This window comes from Helicoverpa armigera, chromosome 14, assembly GCF_030705265.1.
Source record: "Helicoverpa armigera isolate CAAS_96S chromosome 14, ASM3070526v1, whole genome shotgun sequence".
Taxonomy (NCBI): domain Eukaryota; kingdom Metazoa; phylum Arthropoda; class Insecta; order Lepidoptera; family Noctuidae; genus Helicoverpa; species Helicoverpa armigera.
The window spans coordinates 912,536-939,905 of NC_087133.1; the positions used below are offsets into that span (position 1 = coordinate 912,536).

Below are 27,370 nucleotides of genomic sequence, written 5' to 3' on the forward strand. Positions count from 1 at the left end.
CATTCAACTATAACGATAACCAAACGATAACCAGCCGTATATTTGCCGCCCATTGGTCACATGGGCGATTTGACAACTGAAAATGGTTCGGTTATCGTTATAGTCAAATGGTGCTCCATCATTATTCTGTCAACTGAAAACAAATCACAGAAACATATTTTTTATTTTAGTATTTAGTATTTTAGTGGAAATCACTGCAAGTGATAGATGGTGTAAGCTAGTTTTAACTAAAACTAAAAACTTCAACTAAAGTAAAATTTTGAAACATAACAGATTAAGTGCTAAACCTGCATTTAATACACTCAAATAAATAATTATGTTAGTAAAATTTTGTATAAAATCTTTTATACTTATAAATCACAGTTCTTTTGAGTGGTAATGGAATGAAATAATTATTTGTATCACTTAATATACTACTTACGTTATAAATAAATGATTGTTTAAGTTTGATCATAAAAATAACGATTCAATTATTTAACAATTGATGATCTTGTGATAAAAAAATATTATTTAAAAAATATTTTTATGAGTTTTATATTAATTTTCACACATTCCACGTCAGTAAGTATCGGATAAACTTTTAAACCAGATAATTTAATGCAAATGATATTTAATTATGAATTAACCGAAACAGAGTTACTTACATAAAGTCCAAACTTGGATTTTGAACTATGCAATTTGTATCCTAGCAATTTACTAGGGTAACTATCATCATCATCATCATCATGATAGAAAATACATTTATAAATAAAATATACTTTAAAACCAGCTGCTGTAGTATGTACTACTTAAATATAGGTACATATTACGAGTATTATTTTTCATTATAATCGGTAACTACTAACAAAATACTGTAATTTTAATTACTTACAATCTATCATTTATGTATATTGAACAACTCATTTTAAATATATATTTTAAATAAATAAATGGAGACTAGAAGGTATATTTACAAATTGGTAATCATAATAAATTATTAATGGATACAAGATGATTAATATAATGTAATAATGATAATTATTATGTCTCGACATTTAATAAATAATAACAACTATTACAAAGTTGTGTGTACATGACCTTCTTATCCATAAGGCTATGTTCACACTTTTACTGGTTAAAATTTTTTCTTGTCACTCTTTCGTGAAGGCAGATTTTTATCCCTGTTTTTTATGAAAATGTTCAGATACTTCACATTTGTGAACAAATCACCTATGTGTATTTCACCGAAAGTTTTTTTTCGCTTTTATATATTTTAGTGGTCATCATCGTATTTATCGTTTGTCTCAAGCATCTAAGGATCATAGAATTTAAAGAGTCTGTTATATATTTTGCATTATTATAAGTAAAAAATTACAGTGTTCTCTTTATGTATGCAACTTAACAAATTACATAATGATAAGTTCAAAGGAAATTCTGATTATAACAGCGACATCAGCTAAATTCCCCCTACGATAATTCTATGACCCGTATGTCATATAAATCAATTAGCTTGCTGCGGTCATGCCCGCGTCCCATGCAAAATCGAAAAACTTATATGAAAATACAATACGAATAAGAAAAGATTTGTCATTCTTCATCTCTATTTCCAGCCAGCCACTGAAAGACATGGTTTGTAATAAAAATTGTTCTTGACCTTCCATAACGAACAACTGTCTATCACTTTTCACAAATTGTCCTCCAGCTCACTACACTGCACTAGCTAGCATACACATGAGCATAGATCCAGGACACGTAATGCGCCACGTTTGTGTAGACATCAGGCACCCCGCGCCGCGCGCAGCCGGACCCGAACGAGGTCAGGCCTCGCAGCTCCCAGCGACCCCCTGAACGACACTGGAGAGGACCCCCACTGTTATATATATACCACTAGCTAGCATACACATGAGCATAGATCCAGGACACGTAATGCGCCACGTTTGTGTAGACGTCGGGCACGCCGCGCCGCGCGCAGCCGGACCCGAACGAGGTCAGGCCTCGCAGCTCCCAGCGACCCCCTGAACGACACTGGAGAGGACCCCCACTGTTATATATATACCACTAGCTAGCATACACATGAGCATAGATCCAGGACACGTAATGCGCCACGTTTGTGTAGACGTCGGGCACGCCGCGCCGCGCGCAGCCGGACCCGAACGAGGTCAGGCCTCGCAGCTCCCAGCGACCCCCTGACCGGCACTGGAGGGGTCCTCCGCTGTCACCCTGGAATGAAGGAAATTATGGGTTTAAGAATGAAGGTCTATCATGTCATGACACCCTAAAACTAGAGAAACTTTATCATTTAACATTTATAGTGGAAATATTTCCATGCCTTCTTTAAAAATTCCTTTGGAAAACCACATTCGAATGTTGCTTCTTACAAATACACCTAGGTACGTATGTACAGTACTCAAACCTTTCTTTTTTGTCGTGGTATAAAAATGGATGCACTTAAGATGCATTTTCGGCAACTTAAAACGCATAAAAACTGTAAGTAGGTAGGAAGTATGAAAATAGTAACACGGATGTTTTTGTTTTTGTAAATTGGAACTAAAAAAACAATAGTCTCTAAATAGTGCCAAATAAAGATACTGTTTGGCGTCATTATAGTCCTAATCATAGAAACAATTAACAGTTCTGACAGTTATGGACAAAAACTAATGGACGTTTATTAGAACCGCGCGAAACTGCTAATTTTGATATGTTTACATTGTGAATTATCGTGCTTTGTCAAAAACAACACAACACAACAGAACTTAGCTTTTGACGATTTTAGGATTGACGTTGATCACGATCGGTCAAACATTTGTTTTCCTATTTCTTTTTTTTTGAAACCTTGCCGATCCTTTATTTGTGAATCAATCGTCTTAACAGACAGAATACCTACAAAACTGTATTTTTCTTAACTGTTATCTTATTGGTAGAAACAGACCTTACTTAAAGTTCATTCATCCATCAAAATCTCCTTCAACTTTGACACAAACATTTGACATCAAAATCACATCTCGTATTGCACTTACGTCTACGCAATCAGTCACACCATACCTATTATTGGCTGATATAATATTCTCCGATGAGTGAAAGTCAAGAATTTTGATTGGACTTTCCAATACGTTGGCGATGTCACGAAAATTAATAAGAACACTATTAAATTGTTACAAGATATCAACTGTTATCTGGTAGAACAATCGATATGCTGACAGCTCGGTATGGTTGCCTAATCTTTTGAGCAACTCGTTTGAAAAGGTCGTAAGCTCAGTAACTGGTGTTTGTATCGACAGAACTGTTTCGTTAAGCTTGGCTACTTTAACAACCTCCTCTTTAAGGAACTCCTCTTGAACGTAATGGTCTCATCCATGGCAATAAACTATATTATCAAGTCAGTTCAGTACAGTTAAGAGTTGGCATAGGTAATATGTAGGTCTATTTTTATAACACTCCAAAACATTATCTACGTTTGGGTACTTAATAGTTACTATGGTTTGGAGAGCATTCAAAGTCGGTCTTGTTTCCGACTTCTCTTCAATCTTTAGGAGTTCTTCATATTAGAAAAGAATAAGTGTAGCTAACTACCAACGGATTAACTACGTTTACCCATACCATCTTCTCACCTCCTAGTTTTTCACCCAATTGATTAATTATATAATATTATAAGATAAGCCCGGACTCTCGTATCAATCTCTAAGTTTTTTGTCTAGTCTAAGATCGGTTGTCATTTCAATCTCTAAGACAAGATCAGATATATCAGATTAAATATGAAACTGTTTAAATCTCATTAGCAGTATATACCTAACTAATAATGTTATGTAGAGATCTTATGATCTATGCTGTTACGAAATAATTTTATTGTTTTTTTGGGTTAACTTGCGTGCCTGAAGCTAATCAAGCTTTAGTTTTTTTTTTAATAATTTATTTTGTTACTTGAAAGAGATCGGCAGATTTTTGTAACTAATCCATAAGAGGGTGTGAAACCGCAGTATAAAGTTTGCAAGTCTTACCACTCAAGCATTTTTGATATTTTAACGATCCAAAACCAAACTATTCTATTACATTTAAAAGCTCAAGATAAAATCAAAATTCTTTATTAAGATTTCGATCTGGTATAATAATTGTATCAATTAAAATTCCTTGTACACAAACCCAGAATTCTGTCTTAAGGTCAAGTCGATGCGTTTATTTTTATTTGAGCTCAATTTACTCTCTCTAGTGAATGGAAAATTTGATTCTTCGTATATCTGCAGGAAGGCTATGGAGTTTCCTTATGCATTTTTATGTTGATTCTTTGAATATTTGGGTTATATTCCAGGTCGTCACAACAGTAATAGCATGCAGTTTCATAAGCCAGTAAGGATGTTAACTTATGCAAAGAATTACATATACATATTGTATTTTCAACACTTTGCCTTGTATGACTGCATGACCTATCTAAACACTCTCCATCAGATATAGTTACTATTTTAGTAACTATCATCAAGTTCAAAGCATCAAGCAAATATTATAACAAGGTAAACTTACCACACAAGCTCCCGTACTTCCATCCGTGCTCCCCGCACATAAATGACCTTCATTCAAGGGCAGGGTCAGGGCATATCTATCCCTACAAACATTCAGAGGTAACACAGGCACTTCAGCTTCCAACAACACATCAGTCAGAGTTCCATTCGTCTGTTCTCTTCCCCAACCAGTAGTGTAACACTCATCTTTGAAATCTAATCTATTATTATCATCAATAAAAGGATCAATTTCTTCACCAAACATAAGCTTTTTATCACTCCTATTTATATTCACTTTGTAATCATCTTTTAGAAGACTGTTTCTTATTAGTTTCACTACACTATCCAAAGTAGCACTGTCGTATATTAAATCACTGTGGCCTCTTTCACTGTCAGATTTTCTTAATTCTTCACCACTTTTTCTGTCAACCTGTCTATTTGGTTCATTAGAGACTCTGACGTTATATCTCATATTCTTATGTTTCTTATTCATTATCCCTGAGAACATGTTCTTCGTTAAATTGTTCAGTTTTTCGAGATATTTGACGGCGGTATCTGGTTTCGGTTTGGGTGGCTTTGGTTTTCGTCGTGGTGGTTCCGTGTTCGATTCCGGTCGGAGGTAGAATGATGAGCCCTTGTCTGCCTCGAAGGCGTCGACTGGTGGCTCGAAGGGTGGTAGGCAGATGGTGCGGATTCTACTGCCAGTGCTTACGTCTGCTGCTCTGGTTAACTTCATTAAAGCTGGAAACAGTTGAAAAAATATGTCATGAGTGACAAAGAACTTAAGAAAAATGGCAAAAAAGATTGCAATATGTGAATTGAAATATGTACTTCTTTTGAATGATAGTGATAACTGCTCTTTAATACTATACTCCTCAATTTTGTATGTATTGGATTATATTAATCAATACATTCAATCTGGCGCTCAATTATGGCTGTAGGTATCCAATGAGATAAATGGTTAGCTGTAGATTGAATCAATTTGTTGAATAGCAGTGTATGCTATGCTATGTAGATACACTTATTTTTGTTATGATTCCTTTCAATCAATATTACGTATCCATATTTTTTATGCAGTGTATGATTAATTAACTTAGGAAAAAGATAAGGGTAGTTCACCTATATCATGTTGATAGTTATGGAACCGGTGATGCAGCACGATCTTCTCGATGGGCACGTAGGCGCCCTTCTGTTCAGCCCTGTCCCACTCGCCCAGCACGGCGGTCCAGAGAGCTGGCACTGGTAAGTTGAACAGCTCACTGAAATGTTTGTTGATGGATGTTACTTTTGGATAGACTGGCAAGCTAAATTGTCTATTCATCAGCTATCAATCATAACTAATTTCTAATCAAATTGTTTTGATGACTCTTATTTATTATCTTCATTGTCTTTTATGCATTTAATGCATCCTGCCCTTTGCCAGAGTCATATCTTAGACATGAATATCTTATTTTTCTTCACATAAGTACTTTTACTCTTGCTAAAGTCCTAACCTAATAACTCAAACTATAATCCTCCCGAAATAAGAAGCAAGTAAATATTATACTAACACCATTACGAGTGACAATGGTCATCAACTCAGTTGAACTTGGAACATACTTCTTTAAACGAAACACATGAAAAGAATAACAGTCTCAAGGTAGAAAACATAATATAAGTTATCATGGTCAAGGTTCAATTAAAAAGAGATATACTTATGAATGCAGTGAGCCGTGGTGAGCAGCCACATGGGATGTACCAGCACGCCGCCGCACCAGTGACCGATCAGACCGTAGTTTGGGTGCAGCAGTTGTAATGATACCTGGAATATTGCAAAATTAAATATTAGCCATAGCTACCTATATATAACGATGGCAGACCACGTAAAAATTAGGATCGGCTTCCCAATTATCAAGAAAATGTTTTTTTTTTTATGTAGGACTTTTCTAATTGACTGTCGAAATAGGGTAGAATTTCTTAAATTAGGTAAGTTGAATTCATACTTGTTATGATATAATGTGCTACGGTTTACACTCCCTAAAAATGTTACGTTGAATTACACAAACATATAATAATATGTACCTACTTATAGTATTGTATTCACTTTCAAATGTGTATAACTTTTATCTTTATTAGTCAAAGCCTACTGAAAAAAAAGCATAACATCTTCAGACCTGCCATGGCCAAGCTCCTCTCTTGGACTCCCGACCCTTGATGATGCGCAGCTGTCCCGGAGTGCGGTCTCGTGGCTGACGCGTGTGTCGCCGCAGTGGAACACCACATTCTGAGGAAGAGTAGGGGATTATGAGCCATATTGATGACAAATTTTGGTGGATTTTTGAATGTGTGATTCAAAATGTCTTGTTGGATGGGAAATGTGACATATATATATTCTTAAGTTGGGATAAGATGTAAGAACTCGGGAAGCTGTAATGAGTTTTAATATGATTTCTGAACCTAGGTCGGTCATAAAAATGATAAAATATACTTTAAAAAAAAAATTGCCGTTTTACCCTGAAATGTAAGTTACAATAATTATTTAATTAATTAAATAGGTAGTTTTGGGAAAATAATAATATTTTTTTATTACAATGATGACAGTGTGTAGTAGCAATTAAAATGATATTCATCCATGTTTAATTACACACATAAATAATAAAACTAAACATTAAACTAACGTAGATTTTAAATAGTAATAGCAGTTTAGATTACAGTGTTATTGTTCACAATTATGAGAATTATATCGCGACCAGTATGAGGAACAAATTGCTTGACACGCGATTGTTCACGGTCTGTTGATGAGCTAGGTGACATAGATAGCGATAAGCGGACGCGGAAGCGGGAAGAACTGTAAACTAAGCTCATTACTTTTTACTTTACTGCTTGTTAGGAGGGTTAATTAGGAAGATGTTACGTAAATCGATATAAAGCTCATAAAATACATGTTTAATTTACATGGTCTGCAAATGGAGGGGTTTTCATTCATGTAAAAAATATAGATGTGAACTTATAAAAAGTCATCACAAACGTATCATCGTCAGTAATAGTTTTGTTGAAAGGGCGCAAGAAAACGTGTCAATATTTCAATTTATTTAACCACCTATCACAGTTTTTACTAACCTATCTTTTTTTCTTTTTGTAAAAAGCAATTGGAAGTAAAGAAAATGTTCAACAAGTTATAAATTACGTTATTTTCTTTCACCGCTCTCCGCTTTCAATACAACCCAAGCCTTATACCTCAATAAATTGAATTAACTTTTTTGCGGTACTTATGCTTGATATCTTGCCAAATCAAGTGGCGTGAGTATAAGTGTGAGTAATATGATAACAAGTGCTATTTAGCACTTTGTTTAGATCATAGATTTAACTAGTTTTTGAGTGAACCTTCATACGTAGTTTTGTAATTAGAAGTTTAGGTCGAGCTTTTTTGAATAAGTTTCGTTGGGCGTAAAATTAAACTGACAATAGGCGAAGGTATGCATTTTATTAGAGATTTTTGTCGCCAAAACGATTGATTCCAATGGTGGGTTTCCTGAAAATTCCTGAATTACTGTCAGCGAAAGTGGTTCTTATTAAACTTCATCGAAAGCCGTTATCTTTTGTAAGTTTCAAAACATATATTCTCATATAGATTTTGGTTCAGAGTTTTATCCAAGTAAATCCTATTTCAGGAATAAGAAAATTAATGGTCATACAACAAATCTAATACTTACCTATGTAATTATCTTAAGATATAAGTAGGATTATACCGTGCTTATCCATTAGTCTACGGAAGGACAGTACAACACGGAACAATCTATCATATACACTAGCGATTACCCAACTGCGCAGTAAAAAGGTGTAATGTCGTTACACATACATATTGATGAGTTCACAGTTAGTTATTATACTTGCTATTTACATGTGAGCACGTAATGTGTGTGGTAGTTGCGACTGTTTTGTCGCATTGTCGCGAGTTTACACTTTACATAAGGTATTTGGGTTACGTTGCATAAGTGTTAGGTTTTAGATTTAATTCAAGGAAAGATAAATTGCTTGTGTTTTTGGGTTGGGTTCAATTTTGTGGGATTAATCATGGTTGAAAAAAAAACTTTTTTGTGAATACCTAGGTAGCTGACAGCTGTAGCTACTAAATTCTTTATTTATAACTAGCTTTTGCCCGCAACTTCGTTCGCGTGGAATAGTGACTACCAGCAGATTTTTGATTTGACCAATAGATGGCGCTATATGTCCGTAATAAATTTTATTTTTTATTTTTATTTTTGTTATAAAAACTATCCTATGTCCTTTCTCAAGTTTCAAACTATGTCTGTACCAAATTTCACACAAATCGGTTCAGTAGTTTAGGCGTGAAGAAAAGACAGACAGACAGACAGACAGACAGACAGACAGACAGACAGACAGAGTTACTTTCGCATTTATAATATTAGTTTGGATTCTGCTCTCGTTAATATAAGGCTCAAAAAATATAGGTACAGCTTGGTAGCAAGCAAGTTTGGCAGCAGCAAAAAATATACTCAGCAGAAAACATAGGACTTCGCTTGGGTAGTTAATAGACGATAATCTTAGGACACTTTAAAATTGTAATTGCGCCAAAATTAAGTTTTCCACGAAAGTGCCAGGCATACCTAATAAACCTATGCTTAAATTTGCGAAAGACAGTTCATAGTAAATTGACTAACAATAAAACTAGTATTCTAAGAACCCTTCTATAATTAAGTCAATTCGACACACAACATTATAACGGTTTATCTTAACCACAACTACTTCAAATGAAAAGGTTTTAACTATCCAATCACTTTCTAGAGCGCTTATTTTTTTTTTTCAAATAAATTAATTTGAACTCAATTAAATATTTTGAAGAACTATCCTTATTTTTGGTTCAGTGTCTTCTTTGAAGAATACTATTATCTGATTAACCTTTTCCCGAACGAACTTAGAATATCTCTTCTAAAACTATCTTGCTGTGTGTCAGGGTCCACAATTCTGACAACTATTTTATATTTTCCGCTTTGTGTACTTATGTACATTATTGCATGCAATACACGTTATGAGTATAAGATAAGCAGTCGCTCCATGTAAAATACTGGTACTCAGCAGTCAGCTGCATCATTCTGGTTAGACTTGAAGACGACTCCAACATAGTTGGGGAAGGCTAGGCCGATGATGTTGTGAAGGCACTATTAGCCAACTTCGAAAAAAAGGTACTTCACTATAACTTATTTTACTTACACTTTCAAAATATTTAAAACTCTGTTCTCAATTAAGGAAAGTTAATATCTACCGAGTTCTATATGGTAATGCTTTGTCACTATACAAACAAGTTTTGAAAGTAAAGCTATGACAGTTGCTAATATATTAGTTCGGTTTTGTTTGTTTAACTCTAGACTGGTGTATTAATTTTGCAGTGTGTGGGCGGGTTGAAACAACCGGCTACGATATAGACGTTATGCAACCTACATAGTAGGAACGGACAAAATACTTAGAGCCTTGTCATACTGCAGTCTAAACTGTTAGCTGATAAGTAGTTGGCACGATCGATGCCTGACACTTTATATTGAAGTTCGTCGTGAATACAATTAACTTATAGTCAATCTGATAGCCGGGTCCAGTTGTAATAATAATAAATATTTATTTAAAGTAACAGGACTCAATGGGTAATGCACTGCCATTTATCTCCATAGAGCCTTTCCGCCGATGGGCCGACTAACAGTTTCCACTGTGCAGTGTTCGGAAGGTCATCAATGAATTAGGTATGTAAGTAGGTAAACTCCATCTTAGCTATTTTTACAAAAGATATTTAAGAATTCTCTTGCGAAATATTTAGATTGCAGAAAGTACTTTTTTCTGATTTTGAATTAAATGCCTCTTGTCAAAGAAAACGATGATTTTACCCACCATGATACAACATCTCAACTAAATGATCAAAGTATCATCTTCCCACGTTGCTAGTGGCATATGATACATATATTACCCACAATTGCACATGGAGCGACAGTGATGCAGTCACCGACCCCATCAGCATCCCATCAGTGTAATGATAGCACTTTCACTGACAACCAATCTCCGGATTACAGATAACTTATTGTAATATCTGACAGATGGTTTGCAGAAGGTATATGTATATATCCTTACTTAGTGTTGTAAATGCGAAAGTAACTACATATGTCTGTTTGTGGACTGTAACAAGCGTGCTGGTAACAGCACCAGGATAAGTAGTGTAGGTACGTCATTCACGTGACACTAGTCTAGATTGCCCGAATACGAAATTCTACTTAAATCGGTTCAGTAGTTTAGTCTGAAACAGACTGACATACAGATTGACACATGAAATATTTGTACAGATTCTAGGTTAATTTTTACTCTTAAATCATACTTTTGCGATTTAACACATTTGATTGCAACATATTTTTGCGAATTCTTATTCTATTTTACTAGTTTTTCATAAAATACCGATTTCGAAACTAGAATACGAATAAAAAAAAATCAGAATAGCAATATTTTCAAATTTTCAAAGTGAGCCTTCTAAACATTATCTCACCAGCCAAAGTTGCATAACACCCGGTTATTGTAAGAAATTGATTATCAAAGTACAAAGGGCCTTGGTGCTGTTATGTCATTCCGTAAAGGGTCCAATCATTGATGATTTGTGATGCAATGCAGAACAAATTGTCGAGATGTTTGGCGCCTAAAAGTTACGCAATTGGTGTTAGTACCTTTATAGTATCGTGAGAATGTTAAGGGATTGGTTTTTGTGAATAAGAGTTTGATGGGACTTATTGGTTTGTGTCTTTCATATAAGTTTTATTTAGTCTGAATTAAATAATGATCTACCTTCCTGAAAGAAATAAGTATTACATATCTGGTTGTGGGTTAAAACACTTTTTAACATGAGACAATTCATATTGCTTCCCAACCAATCTAGGAGGTCTATCAAAATATTCTTGTGGCTAACATTTTTCTGCGTTTATAGATTTCCTAGACAGCAAAACTTTTAAACTCGTATTAAGAATTCAAAGATATTGTTTGTTTATATGCGCTAATCTAAAGAATGAAATGATCCGATTTTAAAATACATTTTATCGAGGAAGTATTTAAGGGACTCGGGCAAAGCCGTGGGCATAAGCTACGAGTATTAAGTACTCTTACACCACAAACAGATACTATTTCGGAAGATATACCGATACACAGTCGTGACTCAGCTAAATATAAGTGTTCTGAGCTATACGAGTAGCGATAGTATCGCGTCATACTTAAAGATCTACGCTTAGATTTCTTCACTCTCGTCTAAGTGGCTACTGCGCGCGCGCATTGATCGATCTTTGCTAGAATTTGTTGCTACCGTTAATTTTAAATCTTTTTGTGGCTCGAGGTGCAGAAGTTATTTTTCGACAATTTGCTTCAGTTTAGCTTGTATTTATATTTTTGAAGATCTTAAATTTTTATATAGGTACATGAAACTTGAAGAATCTAGCTTCAACTTGATAAACATTAGAGGTTCAAACACCACCATGTTAAAGTAGTTAAATGGTGCAAACCACTCTTTAAGCCGATATGTACTTCCTTCTCAACTGACAATATTAGAGTCCCATACTCTATTGTCAGTTACAATATGTATATAAAATAATATTTAAGATCTTAGATACTCGCAAGTTGTACATATGATTTTTAATAATGATTTTTAAACACACACAAATAAAAATGTCAAGGACCAGAGTTACTACAACCACAAAAATGCGGTACCCCAAAACCCAAACCTCTGAGACGTACAGACGGACGGACAGCAAATGAAATAAAACCGTCATCTCGTCATCTAACAAGATAATCAGAGTAGCGTTATCAAAAACATCAGAGCAATTAGCCGGGCCGCCGCCGCTGCTATCTAACTGATGACCCGGTTGATTCGAGGAATAACTTAATTGATATTTTGAAGAATATTTAGGTTAGTCGACTGTTCTTAGAATATCCTAATTAAATGGAGAGTGATAGCTGGTTTGTAATTGAATAAAAAATAGTTAATTTGGCAACCGGACTAGACTATAATTAAGTAGCTAAGTATATAACCACCAATAACTATAATAGTTACTAACTAGCAATTCAACCCGCATTTTGACCACTTTTCATGCACTAATACATCATATGTCATTTACCTAATTGATATCTAATATTAGCTTTGATAATTTTGTACATATAAATAAGTTTTCCGTTTAAGTATGTACAGATACTGTCGTCTGTCCTGACTCACCCAGTAGTAAAGCATACTGTCATTATTCCCACAAAAATATTTATCAGCTTCATTCAAAAAAGCGAAAGTCACAACACACAGGAATTTATTAAAAAAAAAAACTCGAAACCAAAATCTATTGTCGCGTCACACCATACAATTCTGAACATTAATATCGTTCATTCAATCGTTAAATGCGTTTGCGCAGCCTCAATGCTTCTCAATACAAAACAAATCGTTTCTGCCACTGTGAGTTTAGGAAGTTCAGGAGGATAGATCATTAATCATCACAGGTCACTGGATAATCACCACTTTCACCGGACAATGACGTAAATGGCCGGTTAAAATGCAAACACTAAAAAGGTATGCGAAATTAAGCGAAGTTTTTAAGTAGGTAGTGTTAAGGTAATGCCGACAAAGATAAGATGAAAATAAAAGTTAATGTAGTTAAAGTTAATAATTCATTTACAAAGAAAACCGACAAATATGCTACACATTATCTGCAAGATTACATAAGATTACCATGTTTGAAAGTAGATAATAACTGGTACCTAGAATAGTACACAGTAGAGTAATAGGTTTGCACTAAGCTATGATTTATTTACTTATAACAAATTGTTCCAATATGGACCAATCTTCATTCATTGATTATTATTAAAGAAAAACCTCACAAAATAGTCTGCTAATTGAAATAAATGAATTGATTTCCAACCACACAGAGTTTTAACCACACACTTTCGTCATCAACCATTTTTAAAAAGACACAACTAACAAATGACTGCCAAAATGACCACAGACAAAAGGCTTAAACCTCAAACCATAAACATAAAAATCCCAGTCAAAAGAATAAAATTAAGCAGTTAAGTACTGCGGTGAAATCTAACAAAAAGAGAAATGGTTCAACAGAAAAAAGTGACCAATGTTTTGTAAAAAAGTAATTATGGATTACGGGACGGTGGCGTAACAGTTACGTGATAACATTGAACCGGATGTTAACTTGCGGTTAAACTGTGAACTAACTTGATTATTATTTGATTGAGTTAAAGAATCGGTTAATGGAAAAATAAAAGTAGTATGGCACAAGCTTCTACTCTGTATAGTGTAGCAATAATGGGACCGTGCAGAAGGACAGTAACAAATACTGCTGATGATGAACCTTAATGAAATTAGGGATAAAAGGATAATTAAAAGAAGTCTGAAACTGAAACAGTTCTTAAGGTTCGAAGCAAATAAGTAAAAGTCGCGAAGCACGCTAAGATAGGTAAGTTAATAAAACAGATGATCAAGAGGAAGATGTCAGTGTCTAGAAATAACCCCCATAACTTATTTGATAAATTGTCTTAAAGTTATTATTACTGAAGCCCAGATGATGAAACGTAAGTAACCTGGAATTCAATGCTAAGCTTTTAATACCAAAATATATTAAATACCAAAACACGAAACGACGACCTGAAGCAGCTCTTACCATTTGTCTCAAAGGCATAGAGTTACAAACAATCAAATAGGAACAACTTAAAAAAATAACCGACAATCGATCTCAAAGAAAGTGTCGGCTTTAACAAGTTAAGCTGTGATTACTCAACCAGACTACAATAATGTCGTAGTAATAACAAGTTATTACATAATCGTAAACGTTAAGATAATCTGCACACTGCAAACTTTTAGTCGGCCGCCAGTTTGTTCGGGCACATAAATCAGTATTAAGATGAATGGTAGTATGTACATTACAAAGATCAAGTATTTAACCGGTATGTGACCGAATGAAAAGTTTAAATTGAATTCACAATTTTCTTAAAAAAAAAAACTTTTATCGGGCAAGTTGTCAACTGACTGTGTATTAGATGATGGTTGACAAAAACTATTTTCGAACAAAATCTTGATAGACCTAAATGGATAAATACCAGATTTTTGTAAAGTGCGTACTACCATTCATATTCATACTGATTTATGAGCCCAGACAAACTATCGGCCGACTAAAAGTTTGCAGTGTGCTAGTACTCTAAACGTTAAACGTAAATAATTTTGTAACCGCGTATTTACACGTGAATTACTTGGCCAGTTAAGTTTTATTGTTTTTTCTTCTGTATATAATAATTCTGTTATGTCATGTTAATTTATGTGATTGTAGATTATTTTATTTTATTCGTTTTGCGATTGTGTAAGATACTGTAATTTTGTTGTAAGATACCGTAATGATTTATTGAAAGAAAGTTGTGATTAAGTAATTTTGATCTTTGATTTGTGATTGCTGTCTTTTATCTTGCGTTGTTGGAAATTACTGGGTTTTCTGAATTGCCCACTGCATTGTATGAATCCTATCTATCCACGGTCGATTACTTTGTTGAAAGGTTATCCTGAATGAATTCAAGATTCAAACTTTATTACATAATTTTATGCATATACTGATTAAAAGCCTAAACTATCGACCATCAACTCAAAAAAATATAATCTTTGGAAGGTCTATAACTAGCTTAATCGTTTCAGGAGTTTGTAAAGAAAAGCGCAGGATAATGGATGAAGCAGACCTTTTTTGGAGAACTAAAACAAAATATTCTCATGCTAAGCCTCAAAGTGACCACATAAACTTAGGTACCATTAAAAGGTACCTTCCCACGTGACTGGTATAAGTAAGTGTCCACGGAAGTTAGGTAAGTAACGATACCCTCAGAATATAAAGTGCACAGGTGCTAGCGAAGGACGTTTGATGATGACTGATGATGTAAAGGGAAAGTTATTGGAAGGAACTACTTCCTACTGTCTTATACTGCTTCCTGCTCGTGCGTGCCAAATTATGTATGCAGTTCTGAAGTTAGTTATTTGACTCCTTGCACTTGTTGAGAAGCTTTGCTTGTCCGAATCTAGCAAGGCTTAAAATGGCTAGTTTCAAAATTATTAAGTATTTGGCCTGATTTTTGGTTCATGTAGTGTTAATGTGTGTGAAGGAACCACAACTTCATGACCACTTGAATTTCACTTGACGTCGACAAAAGTTTGTTATAAAAGTATTAAGTATTATGAATGAAACCTACTTTGACTTTAACTACTAACTCCTCTCGCAATTCTTGGTATTTTGAACACCTGCCAAAAACTGCTGGCTGGTCCTACAAAATACACTCATACAAACAAAATGGGCTGTTTCAGAGGTTTTCCCTAGTACCAATACCAGAATGATCCCATAACACAACATAACTTAAAACCCCCCAAAAAAAACCACCATCCTGAAAAACCCCAAACACAGACCAGCGCACGCGCGACCCGGCAGCGTGATCGGAAAACATCGTTGTGCACGCTTTCCAATGCGCGCGCGCTTCCGTCCAAGCATTCCTTTTACTTTCATGCGCGTCAGTAAGCCATGTGCGGGGAAATGCGTCGTGGGATCAGATTACGAGGTTGTTGCTCTGAAGGTGTGAAGAGGCGATGACCGACGTGGGAATAAGGTAGTAGAGTTGGTAATAAGTTCCTTTAATGTAATTAAAATTACATAATTAATGAACACTTAACTGTTACAGAAAATACTGTGTACATCAGAGGTTCATCAAATATTACACGAGTCGCTTAACACAGCTTATGTATCTAAGATTTTTGTCATTTATTATAGCGCATGTTTAAGAGAAAAACAATGACAATGAATAACCCTTGAGTTAATGATCCTGGATTCTGGAGATCATGAAAATGGCGCAACAATAATAAGGCGGTCTCTATCAAAACAATTTGACAAAAAATATAAATAAAACAATCAAAAGACTTAAAACTGCACCCGCAATTATCAATGAACCATGGGAATATTATTTACCTTAACTACAAAACTGCAGCATCATTATTGAACATAAATCAACGTCAACCTTTATTAAAGGTCATTACACTCCGTTATGATGGTCACCTTTGTGATGAAATCATAGTGCACCATGCCTGCACCATGGCTGTCACATAACACGTGGTGTTCGAGTGACGTCATTGTAGTGGTGTAAGTTGTTAGAGGAGCGGAATTTATTTTCACTCGAGAAAAAAATAGTTTTTCTAGGCTGCTACAAAGCTGTCAACTTGCAAAGCTACCAATGAGATAGATGCCATAGAAATACTGCACAAACTAGAAAAGGATAAATGTCTTAGGAAGCTTACAACAAATGCAATTTTTGGCCGTAGATGATACGGAATTCCTCGTTCGCGTGTCTGAATGTCAAAAAAAAATATTATGAAATCTGTTTCTTCTAATACTATAAGACTGAAGAGTTTTGGTTGTTCACTTAGTGCGCTAATTTCTAAAACCAGAGGTTTTTTTCTCCCATAGTCCTTTTGGTACTGGAAAGGTTATAGGCAACATTTTATCCGGTTGCCTGGAGCAGTTCCCACATGACTAGGATGAAATTGCAGCTTGTGTAAGCTGCTATGCGATTCTGTAACAAACACATCATCGATGCTAACAACGACGAGTTCACAGATGTCGCATCGTAGACATCGCTTTTAAAAACAACGTTGATAAAAACCGTATTCGCTTAGCTCAAAAACTCGTCGACGATCTGCCGAACAACGATGACGGGTAGGATGTTTACAGTGTTGCCAAATTTCTTTTAAAACAATTTAAAGTATAATCGAGAAAATCTCGACTAACGTTTTTTGGCGTTATTTCGACATTTTAAATCAATGCCAATGCATAATATGTATGTATAAAACACATTCTATTCGTTATACAACGAATATTTAATTAATTATATCATTTTCGATATAGAAAATAATGACTCAAATTTTTGACATTTGTTATAATATAGGTTATGTAGTATAATATATAGTCTGTGTCATTTCAAAACTTTTCAAAACCAAAACAAACATTTTGCTCATAACTGGATTATATCTTTATTTGTCTAAATACGAGATTTCAAAGCTCCAAATGGCTTTAAGCGGTCAAGTGGACTTTAAAAAAAGTTGTACACCTAACCAACGGCATTCTACTTGTCCTGTGTTTTAGTTTGTTTCCAAAACTATCGAAAGTAAGTACACAGTACGTAAGATTTATATTGTAATATACAATATAGTCTTTGTGAACTACGTCTATTAACTAAAATATTTATCCTTTAGTGTCTCGCAACGCACTGACTTCGTTGAGTCAGCTGGAAGAGCTAGTAAGCTTTTTGGAAAGCAAACCATGTTTGATTATGAGGGGCCATCATCAGGTCAGTCATCAGGCACGATCCGAAAACAACAGCCCCATACAGTGACGCAGTGGGTGTATGAAAATATTGGAGCAATGGTGTAAGGTTAGTAATCAATAATCATTTATGTAGTGTGTGTTTACTGTTGCATTGAATCATGGTTAGTAGGTCCTCTTTTACATTGTGTTTTGTATGTATTAGGTACTAAATAAAATTAGTATTGACAGCAGGCATATACAATGATTTTACTCTATCCTTCAAATTCAATCATAAAGGCATTTGAAATTGTAACTGAAAGTTAAACCATTCCAAGCAAATAGTTGTTTTATTTATTTTATATATTACCATATAATTTTTGCTTGTGTTTCAGTACTGGAAGGACAAAAAGGAGCAGTTCAGAGGAAGTCTAGTTCTATTGCAGCTGCGAGGCAACATGAAGAATTTGCCAGAACTCGTTGTAATCGAGTTAAAAACACATTCCATTATGCGAGGAGAATGTTTTGGAATCTGAATTTAGATAAATAAATCCATGTTCATTATAAAATACAAAATAATAAAAAGATATGTTGAATTAAAATATTGTTTTATTAATTAATGATTACAGAAAAGTTAAGTATTTCTATAAAAATAACTTTGATACCTGCACACTATTGTGTAATGTTAAAAATGTTTATAAATATTACTATTTGACATACACAGGTAAAATACATATGTATTGTTAGAAGGTGTCACACATATTATTGTTTATTAAATAACTTCTAGCATGACGTCCACTGTCCAAGTCACTGCTAGAGTCCGGCTTGCTTGTTCACCGGGTCACAGTTGCTTCTTACCTCGTACTAATCAATAATATCTGGATGGTTGAAGGCATCTACTGTATATTGTTGAGTCCTTGAGGCAGATGCCTGTGAGACATTGTTCTTGCAATGTCACAGCATTATTTGGTACATAAATCCCACTAACCAAAAAAATTGACAGTAGGTACATACAAAAGGTTGATGGACAGTAAGTTTTATAGGCACCTATCCACTGTACTGTATGATGATTTAGGTATATTATATTGATTAAGTGTAATTTATTGGTCTGGTTGCTAATTCCTCCTTAACGATTCGCCTTTCAGTCAACCTTAATATAGTTTCTATCAGTAGTTAGTAAATCTATAATACGTATCACGGAGGCCTGACTTCTTATTTATTTAATTATCTTGATGGAAAGTTACTTCCAACAAAATAATCATACAGGAAAGACGAACTGCCATCTAAAACATTAAAAATTGGCGTAAATGTTTCAGGAATTAAAGTACGATAAACAAAACATCATAAAAACATATTTTCACATTTCAATTTATTGAATAACTTGTTTTACTTACATTTTAATAGCCTTCATCCAAGAAAACATCCACAATTTACAAGCTTTTCGGTTTGACAGATAAAATCGAGGGCGAAGGCGAGGTTGTCGTTGCAGGCGAGGATGTTTCGTGTTGCTGAATACCGATTTTCATACATTTGGCACCAAATGTTAGTTCTATGTCACGCCGTCAACATCGTTGAGGCGCTACGATCGCGCAATTTTAACTAATGAATACCGCCGACTTTTCATCTGATGTTACAACGATGATTTCTTGGTTGTAAAGATGTTTTGCCTTAGTGAATCGCACCCCTGGTAAGATTACATAACATAAATAACCCAAGCCCGCGACCTCTCGTCCCCCAATCCCTCCACTTTGGACCAACCATTGCAAGTCACGTTCGTAGTGAAAATGAAAACTCATTGCATTGCGTATTCCGTGCGAGTCGCAAGCACCATGCACGTGGTGACCCGGCGATCGTTGCGTAACAACCAACTTAGTTGTAGCATGGTGAATAGGCTTTGATATAACCTTTTTTGGGTTCTAATGTCGCTTGTTTAAAGTAAGTTTCTGTTGCTTTTGGAAAATAATTGTTTTTTTTTTATTGTGAGAAAAGTCTACGGTACGGTAGGTCTGTTTAATTTACTAGTTCAACGGTTGAGGTTACACATAAATTTAATAAAAAATAAACTTGTCATATATAAACGTATTCAGCTTTTGTTAGTTACAAATAATACTAGTGACAGAGAGATAATAATTTTATCTCTTCTTTGTGTGCTTATTGTAAAAAATCGTATTAACAGAATCCTAGCTTTAGACACTTTTCGGATATAAAAAATTAAGATCTACTCAGAGGAGACTCGAAAGCCAGAATTTCTCACTCACGCAGCTCCAGTCGAACTTATTTTACTTCTTCCACTACTAAACATAATTTCTTTTAAAAAGTCTATCCCAAACAAAAAAACGCCTAGATCCAAATTGCGCCAGCGTCTAGGCATCGTTGACAGGTCATCATAAGGTCGTGAGTCTTGGGATCAAATCGTGCCCCGCACTAATGAGCTGACCTTCCAACGGATGTACCGGAGCTAGCTGATGATGGAGAGGTCACGGTGTATTGTGATCATATCTCTGAAGTATTTTTTTGGAAAAAGTTTTGAAGAAATTGCTGGATAGAGCCTTAGAGAGGGTGTTACATGTACATATGATTTTTGCAGTTGGAAAAACCGATTTAAAATGTTATGTGATGTCGCAAAAGCATTTGGTTTCCAGTGTGATTTAAAAGGACTAGCTTCCACCAGCGATATAGCCCGGGTTCCGTGGGAACCATTTCCCCTGCTTTTAATCTAATAAACAGAGGACATATTTTTTGTTTCTTTGTAAGGGCTCCGAAACAATTGAACCACACTTTTCCTGAGTTAGGCTATATTTTATCCCAGTCAGAGCAGTATAGTTGCCATGGAATGAGCTATCTGACACTACGGAACAATCAGTAGACATTAAATTACTCCTAGATAAGTCAATCAGCCCATTATGTCACCTACCTTAACTAGATTAAGATCAAAAATGTAAAATTAGTGTACCTAATAAAATATATCTATCTATCTACCAAGCCAATAAACAATCTATTGAAACTAAACTAATAAGTAATAACATAATCCAAGTAATCAGCCCTCAGTAACTCTAGATGTTAGTTTCTTTACTTTCTCCCCCGAAGGTCGCGGGTTCGATGCCTGCCCTGATGACACGACGCCACTCATTTCTTACAACAAATTATACATTATTTACGGTTCAGAAGTAGCTGTTAATGTTTTATTGAGTGTTTATGCCGTGTGAAGTGATAGACGGACGAACGTGGTAAATTATCTGATGAGATTTATATTATTTCTGGAATTAGTCAAGGGACTGTAAACGGTACCTACTCTCTTCATCATTACACCATCTATACTAATATTATGAAGCTGAGTTTGTTAATTTTGTCGTGCGTTAATGTTGTGATGCGCTCATCTCAGCAACTACTGGACGGATTTGAAATAATTTTCGAATGTTAGATATCCCATTGATCCAAGATAAAACATATCCCTTGACACTAACGAATATGATGGTGTCGTAAAGCCATACGTGTTTGAATGGTCAAACTGTGAATTCTTATAACTTATCTATACATTGATGACATAATTTCAAAGATATTGACAAAATGGAATCCCTAATCGCAAATTAACCGACAGCATAAGTTATAAAACATCACAAACCTATCTCTAAAGATTAACATAGGCAAAACACAAATTGCAATCTTATAGAATCCATAGAAATAGAGAGTAAGTATAAAGTGAGAGTAATAAAGTGTATGCCTACCGTTTAGTTGTTATAACTCAATGGGTGCTAAATTGCATGCGAAAGGAAAAGTAGTTTACGATACACTAATTATACGGTTTCTGCACCCTATAAAATAAACTCTATTACTTGAAGGAAATTGTCAATTTACTTACTTGTAGATGATACATTAAACTTTAACTAATGCTATGTTTTGGCACGGTACATTGAGATTAGCAGTTTTTGCGAAATATTTTTCGTCCTAAATAACCCATAAGGCAACGCCTTTCCTAATTGCCAATATCATTTAACACTCAAATCGTGTCTAGCTGCCATTCGTCTAGTAATGTACATCTTCCTTTACGACATAGTGTCTCATTCCTCTTTTTTGTTTTTAGAACTTCAACAACTACATAGTTTTCATCAGATCATATCGTATCAGAACCTGTTTGAATGATCTGTTTAGTGAAAATATTTATAAGACATCGTCTTCTATTTCTCTCCATACCAACTCATTCAAATATCAAGCTAGGCAAATAAATAAAAATAAAGTAATTCTAATGTTTATATAAGGTCTCCGAGACGTAATAATATTCACTACGATTCAAACTAGGAAAACTAACAACACACTCATAAACAATAGTACCTATTTCACATGACAATCTCTAGTGTTTTGCAAACGCATTTGTCATCAACGAAGCGCAAGAAACGCTGGGGGAAAAGTCTAGTCTTTTTATAACGATGGATTGTCTTGATTGATATCGAATCGATATTCTAAGTATCGATTGTAGTCGTCGTTTTTTTACCGTAGTCAACGATTTTTTATCGTCCGAAGTGTGAAAGGACGCGTGCGTGAGATTTTGAGGGCATGTGAAAATGAAACCATCGTTGTAGACTTTAGCTATGATCGGCCATTAAATATTAATGAGCCGTTCACACAATGGACTATGTTGAACTGTGATGGATGTTTGACATGACAAATTGTTACTTGTGTATGTTATGTAAGAGAAAAGCTTAAGTAGGTAAATGGCCTCAAATTGCGCAGTGCTAAAACTGAAAATGATAACCAGATACTCGAAAAGTCGTTTCTAATTTCAGGCACAGTTCTGATCTCAAAATATAATAAAGTTTTATTTATTTCCAATGACCATCTTACTTAGTTATTAACTTTCCAACGCAGAAGCTTTTTCTATTTTTTTTTCTTCTTACCTAACAACTTGAGTAAAGGATTAATTTGGTTTAACCTTTTTTGAAGTGATTAGATTACTTAAACTTTTTGCTTTCGGACTAATCAGTGTAATTTGTGTAGCAGTTTTCCTTAAGCAATTTTGATTCATTCTAAATTGTACCAACTTGATCTTTTATACCTATTATTTCTATCTTATAGAAGGAAATGAGTCTACGTATCTCTCTTAGTGAATACTTATTCAGTCTTCAACAATCTTGCATCTGTTTAATATTCTAGCCTTTTCTCGATTGACACGCGTAAATCCTTCGACAGCTTTAAATTCACAATTCACCTATGTTGCTCTTGTTTGTAACATAACTGTCTTTTCTCCAGAATCTGTTATTTATTTCCCCAATATCTACTAACATTATCACAAACAGTAACAGAATTTCCGTACAAGTTGAAACATTTCAATGTTATGTGAAAGTGAATCTAATTGTTCACAGAACTCTTATATTTCAGCGTTACCATTGAACCTGATGGCATCACGTACATTTGCTATTCACTTCACAACTATCCACTTAGTATCAGTATTTGACACTTTAAGAATAAAACTATCAAATAGTTCTTCACTAACTTTGTTAAGTATGTAATTTATTTTTACTTTCTATGTGGGGAATCATTCTGAGTGCTGAATTTTGTTAGAATACTAGGTAGACTAATAAAAAGATGAAAGGATTTGTTCCCTGAAAGATGCATGATTAAGAAAGGAGTGAGTATTGGTATGAAGTAACTAAGAGGAATGGCAGCGACAGTTAATTATTCTACACAGTTGGGAACAGATGAAAATGTGGAATTGATAATTTAGAGTGATGACTCTGTCTAATATGATAATAATGAGCGGGGACTTCTGAAACGTAACAGAAAACTAAAAAGGACGAGGCATCGAATCGGAAGCTTTCAATAAGTATTTTTTTTACTTGAAGGTGAGTCAGACCAATAACGCCCAATTATTTTGAAAATCAATTTGTGTGGTCAACACACGCAGTTAGTAGGAGCATAAAAATTCAAAATAAATTGAGACCCAAATAGCGATGGCGGTAAAAATTTTAATTACAGCAACCGGGCATTTCCGTAATGTCAGTAGTTTCTAAAATCAAATCAAAACTATAAAATAATTTGTATGAAACACGAAACGGTTAGAGTCAATCGGTTCTAAGTGGAACGGTACTAATCGAGAAATTGATCGATTGTGACGTCACAAACCCAAATGCGCGGGCGCAGGTAAGATGTTTTTGCTCCACCGCTTTCCTCGCAAACATTTTGATGTTTCGTAATAAATGTAACAGTGACAATGAATTTGGTAACTCTGTTCCAACAATAGCTATCGATAAAGTTATGTTTTTGGTAGTTTTTGTCAATATTTTCGAGGTTTTTATCAATCGATGAGCATCTTTTGTTAGCATTGCTGGATTGAGTCGTCAACAGTTGACAGGTATGTCACGTTTATAAATTGATATCGATCAAGTTTTTATTATAGAGTTTGAGGTGCTAGCAGCACTGTTTTTACCACAGATATTGGAGTAGGTATAAATACATTAGGAAAAATAAGAGCAAGACAAGAGGAGCAAGAGGCGTTTAATGTAAGTTTCAGTATAGATATCGACTCTTAACAAGAACCTTTTTTTAAAGAAACTGAATACAATGTAACTGTTTATTGCAAGTTTAATTCCATTATTGGCAACAATGAGAAGTCTGAAATCGAACCTACATGAGAGCGACAAAATAAAACCTCATAACAGATTGATAGCGACAAACAATTTAGTTCCAACTAAAATAAATTCAGCGAAATAAATCACATTCAAACGAGTTATAGTTGATAGATACTGAATATTCTGAAAACATCTTTTGTAAGGCGTTAAGTTTGTTTCATGCTTATAATACGTAATATTTTTACGTTTATGTTGACTATTTTCAATTTGCTCTTTTGCCTACATGGTCGAGCGCCTGCCTCAAAGACTACATTAGTAGCATTTGTTTCTTTACCACCTATTAAGCGAATCGTATTATTTAAAGCTAAAATTCCTTCAATTTGTCCAAACATATTTAAGATTAGAAATCATTTTCTAAGAGTATCATCAATTATATTGTGGTATTATCATTATGTAGTTCACTATTCCCTTCAGTTTTTTCGTTCTCATCATCATCATCATCCTCCTGCCTAATTCCCAACCTAATTTCCTTCTTCCTTACTTCCCTATCAAACGTCATCTCAATGGTCCTTTTTACCCACATCATCATCCTCCAAGCCTTTTTCCCAACTATGTTCCAGTCCGAATGTAGCTTACCCACATGTATCCCGGATGAAGCTTGTCCCTTTTACCCACATCTTAATAATAATGTATTTTTTTTTTTTTGTAACTGTGAATAAAACAGTTTGTTATGTTGATCACGCTTATTAGAAGAAAGACAAGATATTGTCTGCGAACATTAAAGGGAAACCCGATCGTTTACGTTGGAAACTGCTGGTATAAATATTATTTAGACGGAAAAGTGAAATCTTAGGTTTTGTACTACTTGTTATACTGTTTCCTATTCAGATAATATGAATAGCTGTTATGTTTGTATTATCGTAATTTTAATAGTAGTGTAATTTATATAATGATCGTTTTGATACAAGTTTAAATTTAATCAGACTTGAAGAGAATTCAGTTCAAAAATAATTTGTATCAATATAAAGCTATCCAAATGTACCACGAGTGATTATGATTCTCTTATCACAGTAAGACGAAGAGGAAAAAACTGCAGCATTACTGTAAAAAGTCTCTTCAACATCGCATGTTGTAGGAATCCGCTACTAAGTCCCACCTTTACCTTTATCTTTAACGTAAGGCTCTAGATTATTTGTATCTTTAAACTAGTCTTAGCCAACTCACATTAAATTCTGAATCATACCTAACTCAACAATACAAGCTAAGTCCGATTTATTTCCTATCCTATCACAAAGGAATTATAATTTCCAGTAAGTTGGCACTAAAACATGGTTCCACAATGGAATTTCATTGCTTACTGTCGTGTTCCTAAGTCAGGTTTATAGCTAAAGTGACTACAAACTGCAGACTAAACAGTCGGCCGACAGTTGCCCTGAGATGGTTGGAAAGACCTTTACTTGTGAGATGACGGCAGACAGAAGAGCATGGAAAAAGAAAACATGCTGCACCAACCCCAAATAAAAGAAAATTGGGATAAGGGCAGGAGGATGATGATGATCGTGAATCCAATCAAAGTTTTCAGTCTTTCTGATACCGGCTAAATAACTGATCTTTATTGTGCGTATTACCATTCATCTTCATACGGATTTATGACCCCAAACAAACTATCGGCCGACTAAAAGTTTGCAGTCTGCAGGTATACTTCGAGCTAAATGTGGTTTGAATTGTGGCTGCCGGCGCTAGAGAAAATGAGAGTGGACTATGTAAATGACTTGATATTTCAATATGAATTTACAATAGATAGTGACGTAAATCTTGATGTAGAGATCATTCTGAATGTTTTATCTTCTGAGGTAGCTATTTACCTATATTTTTGGGATAGGCCACTTCTAACCTGGTCCTTTTGGAAATCAATTGGGGAAAATGCTTTCAGTAGTGCAGTGGACGTCCTTTGCTGATGATGTTAATTACATTTTTAGAGTTAATTGCGTTGTGCAAAATGGGAATTTTGCCATTTTTTGAATGATGTCAAGCAACATTATTCTTGGGTGATAAGATGGTAGCTGAATGCAGAGGCGCATACACAGCACCAATACAATTTTTGGACGTACTTTTTTGAGCTCAAACGAACGCAGAGGAAATGTATAAATGTAATATTATAATACCCGATCAACAGCCAGCATTGCTAGAGTAAATCCGTATAAAAGATCTAATTGCAATCTTAGTACCATCAATTTATAGTTAAGTGGCGATGACAGAACTTTCAGCTTGTTACAAAATATTTAACTTATATTTCCTTTCACGTCAAATTGCTAACTCATTTTGATTGATTGGAGCCATTAGTGTTTCAGAGGTTACAAAATTATTGGATAAAGTCTTCTTTTTGGGTTGCTATTTAGCTTTTGATTTCTAGAGGATTTCCTCTGAGGAAGTTATCATTTAATAATTATGGTATTAGTACAATTGGACGATATAAACATTTGATGTGGTAGGTAATGTGGTAGGTACAGTAACTGAAAGATTTGTTTAAACGTTTTTCCTTATATAATACAGTATTGTTTTCAGGGCCGGATTACATGCGCGTTTTGGTTTTTCATGAGAAAAACTATAAAATATAAAATCTCTACAATAAAAAGAACAATTAAACTACTTACCTCTAGGGCTGTACCCATCACAAATGTCCATAAAAATCGCCAATAAAACTACAATTAAAACACAACAGCTAACACGCGTCATAGTCATTAGTTTACACGACAACAATCAATTCATATTTCCTTCACGCACAATTTGCGATAATATTACGCGCAAACGAGACGATACGTATCGATACTCAACGATTCATAAACATCACTATTAATCATTGTAACTGCCAATAAAAACGCGGTAAAAGTCAGCCGTTCGATGTTTGAAAAATTTTAAATAAGATCGGTTTGACACGTGCGATCGTGGCGGTGTCGAAATTAGAAATGGTTGGAAAAAAGTGCGCGGTGCGCTTGCGTCTGTATTAATGACT

At 34.6% G+C, this 27,370-nt stretch overlaps 1 protein-coding gene and 1 long non-coding RNA gene across 2 annotated transcripts; one reads left to right on the forward strand and one right to left on the reverse strand.

The window, feature by feature from the left end:
- Positions 1-1,946: 1,946 nt before the first annotated feature.
- Positions 1,947-27,353, reverse strand: LOC110382207 (transmembrane protease serine 12). The gene is made up of 6 exons (XM_064037835.1): positions 27,012-27,353; positions 6,623-6,732; positions 6,164-6,270; positions 5,589-5,728; positions 4,492-5,210; positions 1,947-2,199 (listed from the first exon to the last, which is right to left on the reverse strand). The coding sequence occupies exons 1-6, from the start codon at positions 27,097-27,099 to the stop codon at positions 2,038-2,040; spliced, it is 1,326 nt and encodes a 441-aa protein (XP_063893905.1). The 5' UTR covers positions 27,100-27,353; the 3' UTR covers positions 1,947-2,037.
- On the forward strand, positions 17,058-18,747 carry LOC110378354 (uncharacterized). The gene is made up of 3 exons (XR_010277137.1): positions 17,058-17,657; positions 17,746-17,924; positions 18,190-18,747. It is a non-coding gene; the product is annotated as an uncharacterized LOC110378354 (long non-coding RNA).
- Positions 27,354-27,370: the final 17 nt, after the last annotated feature.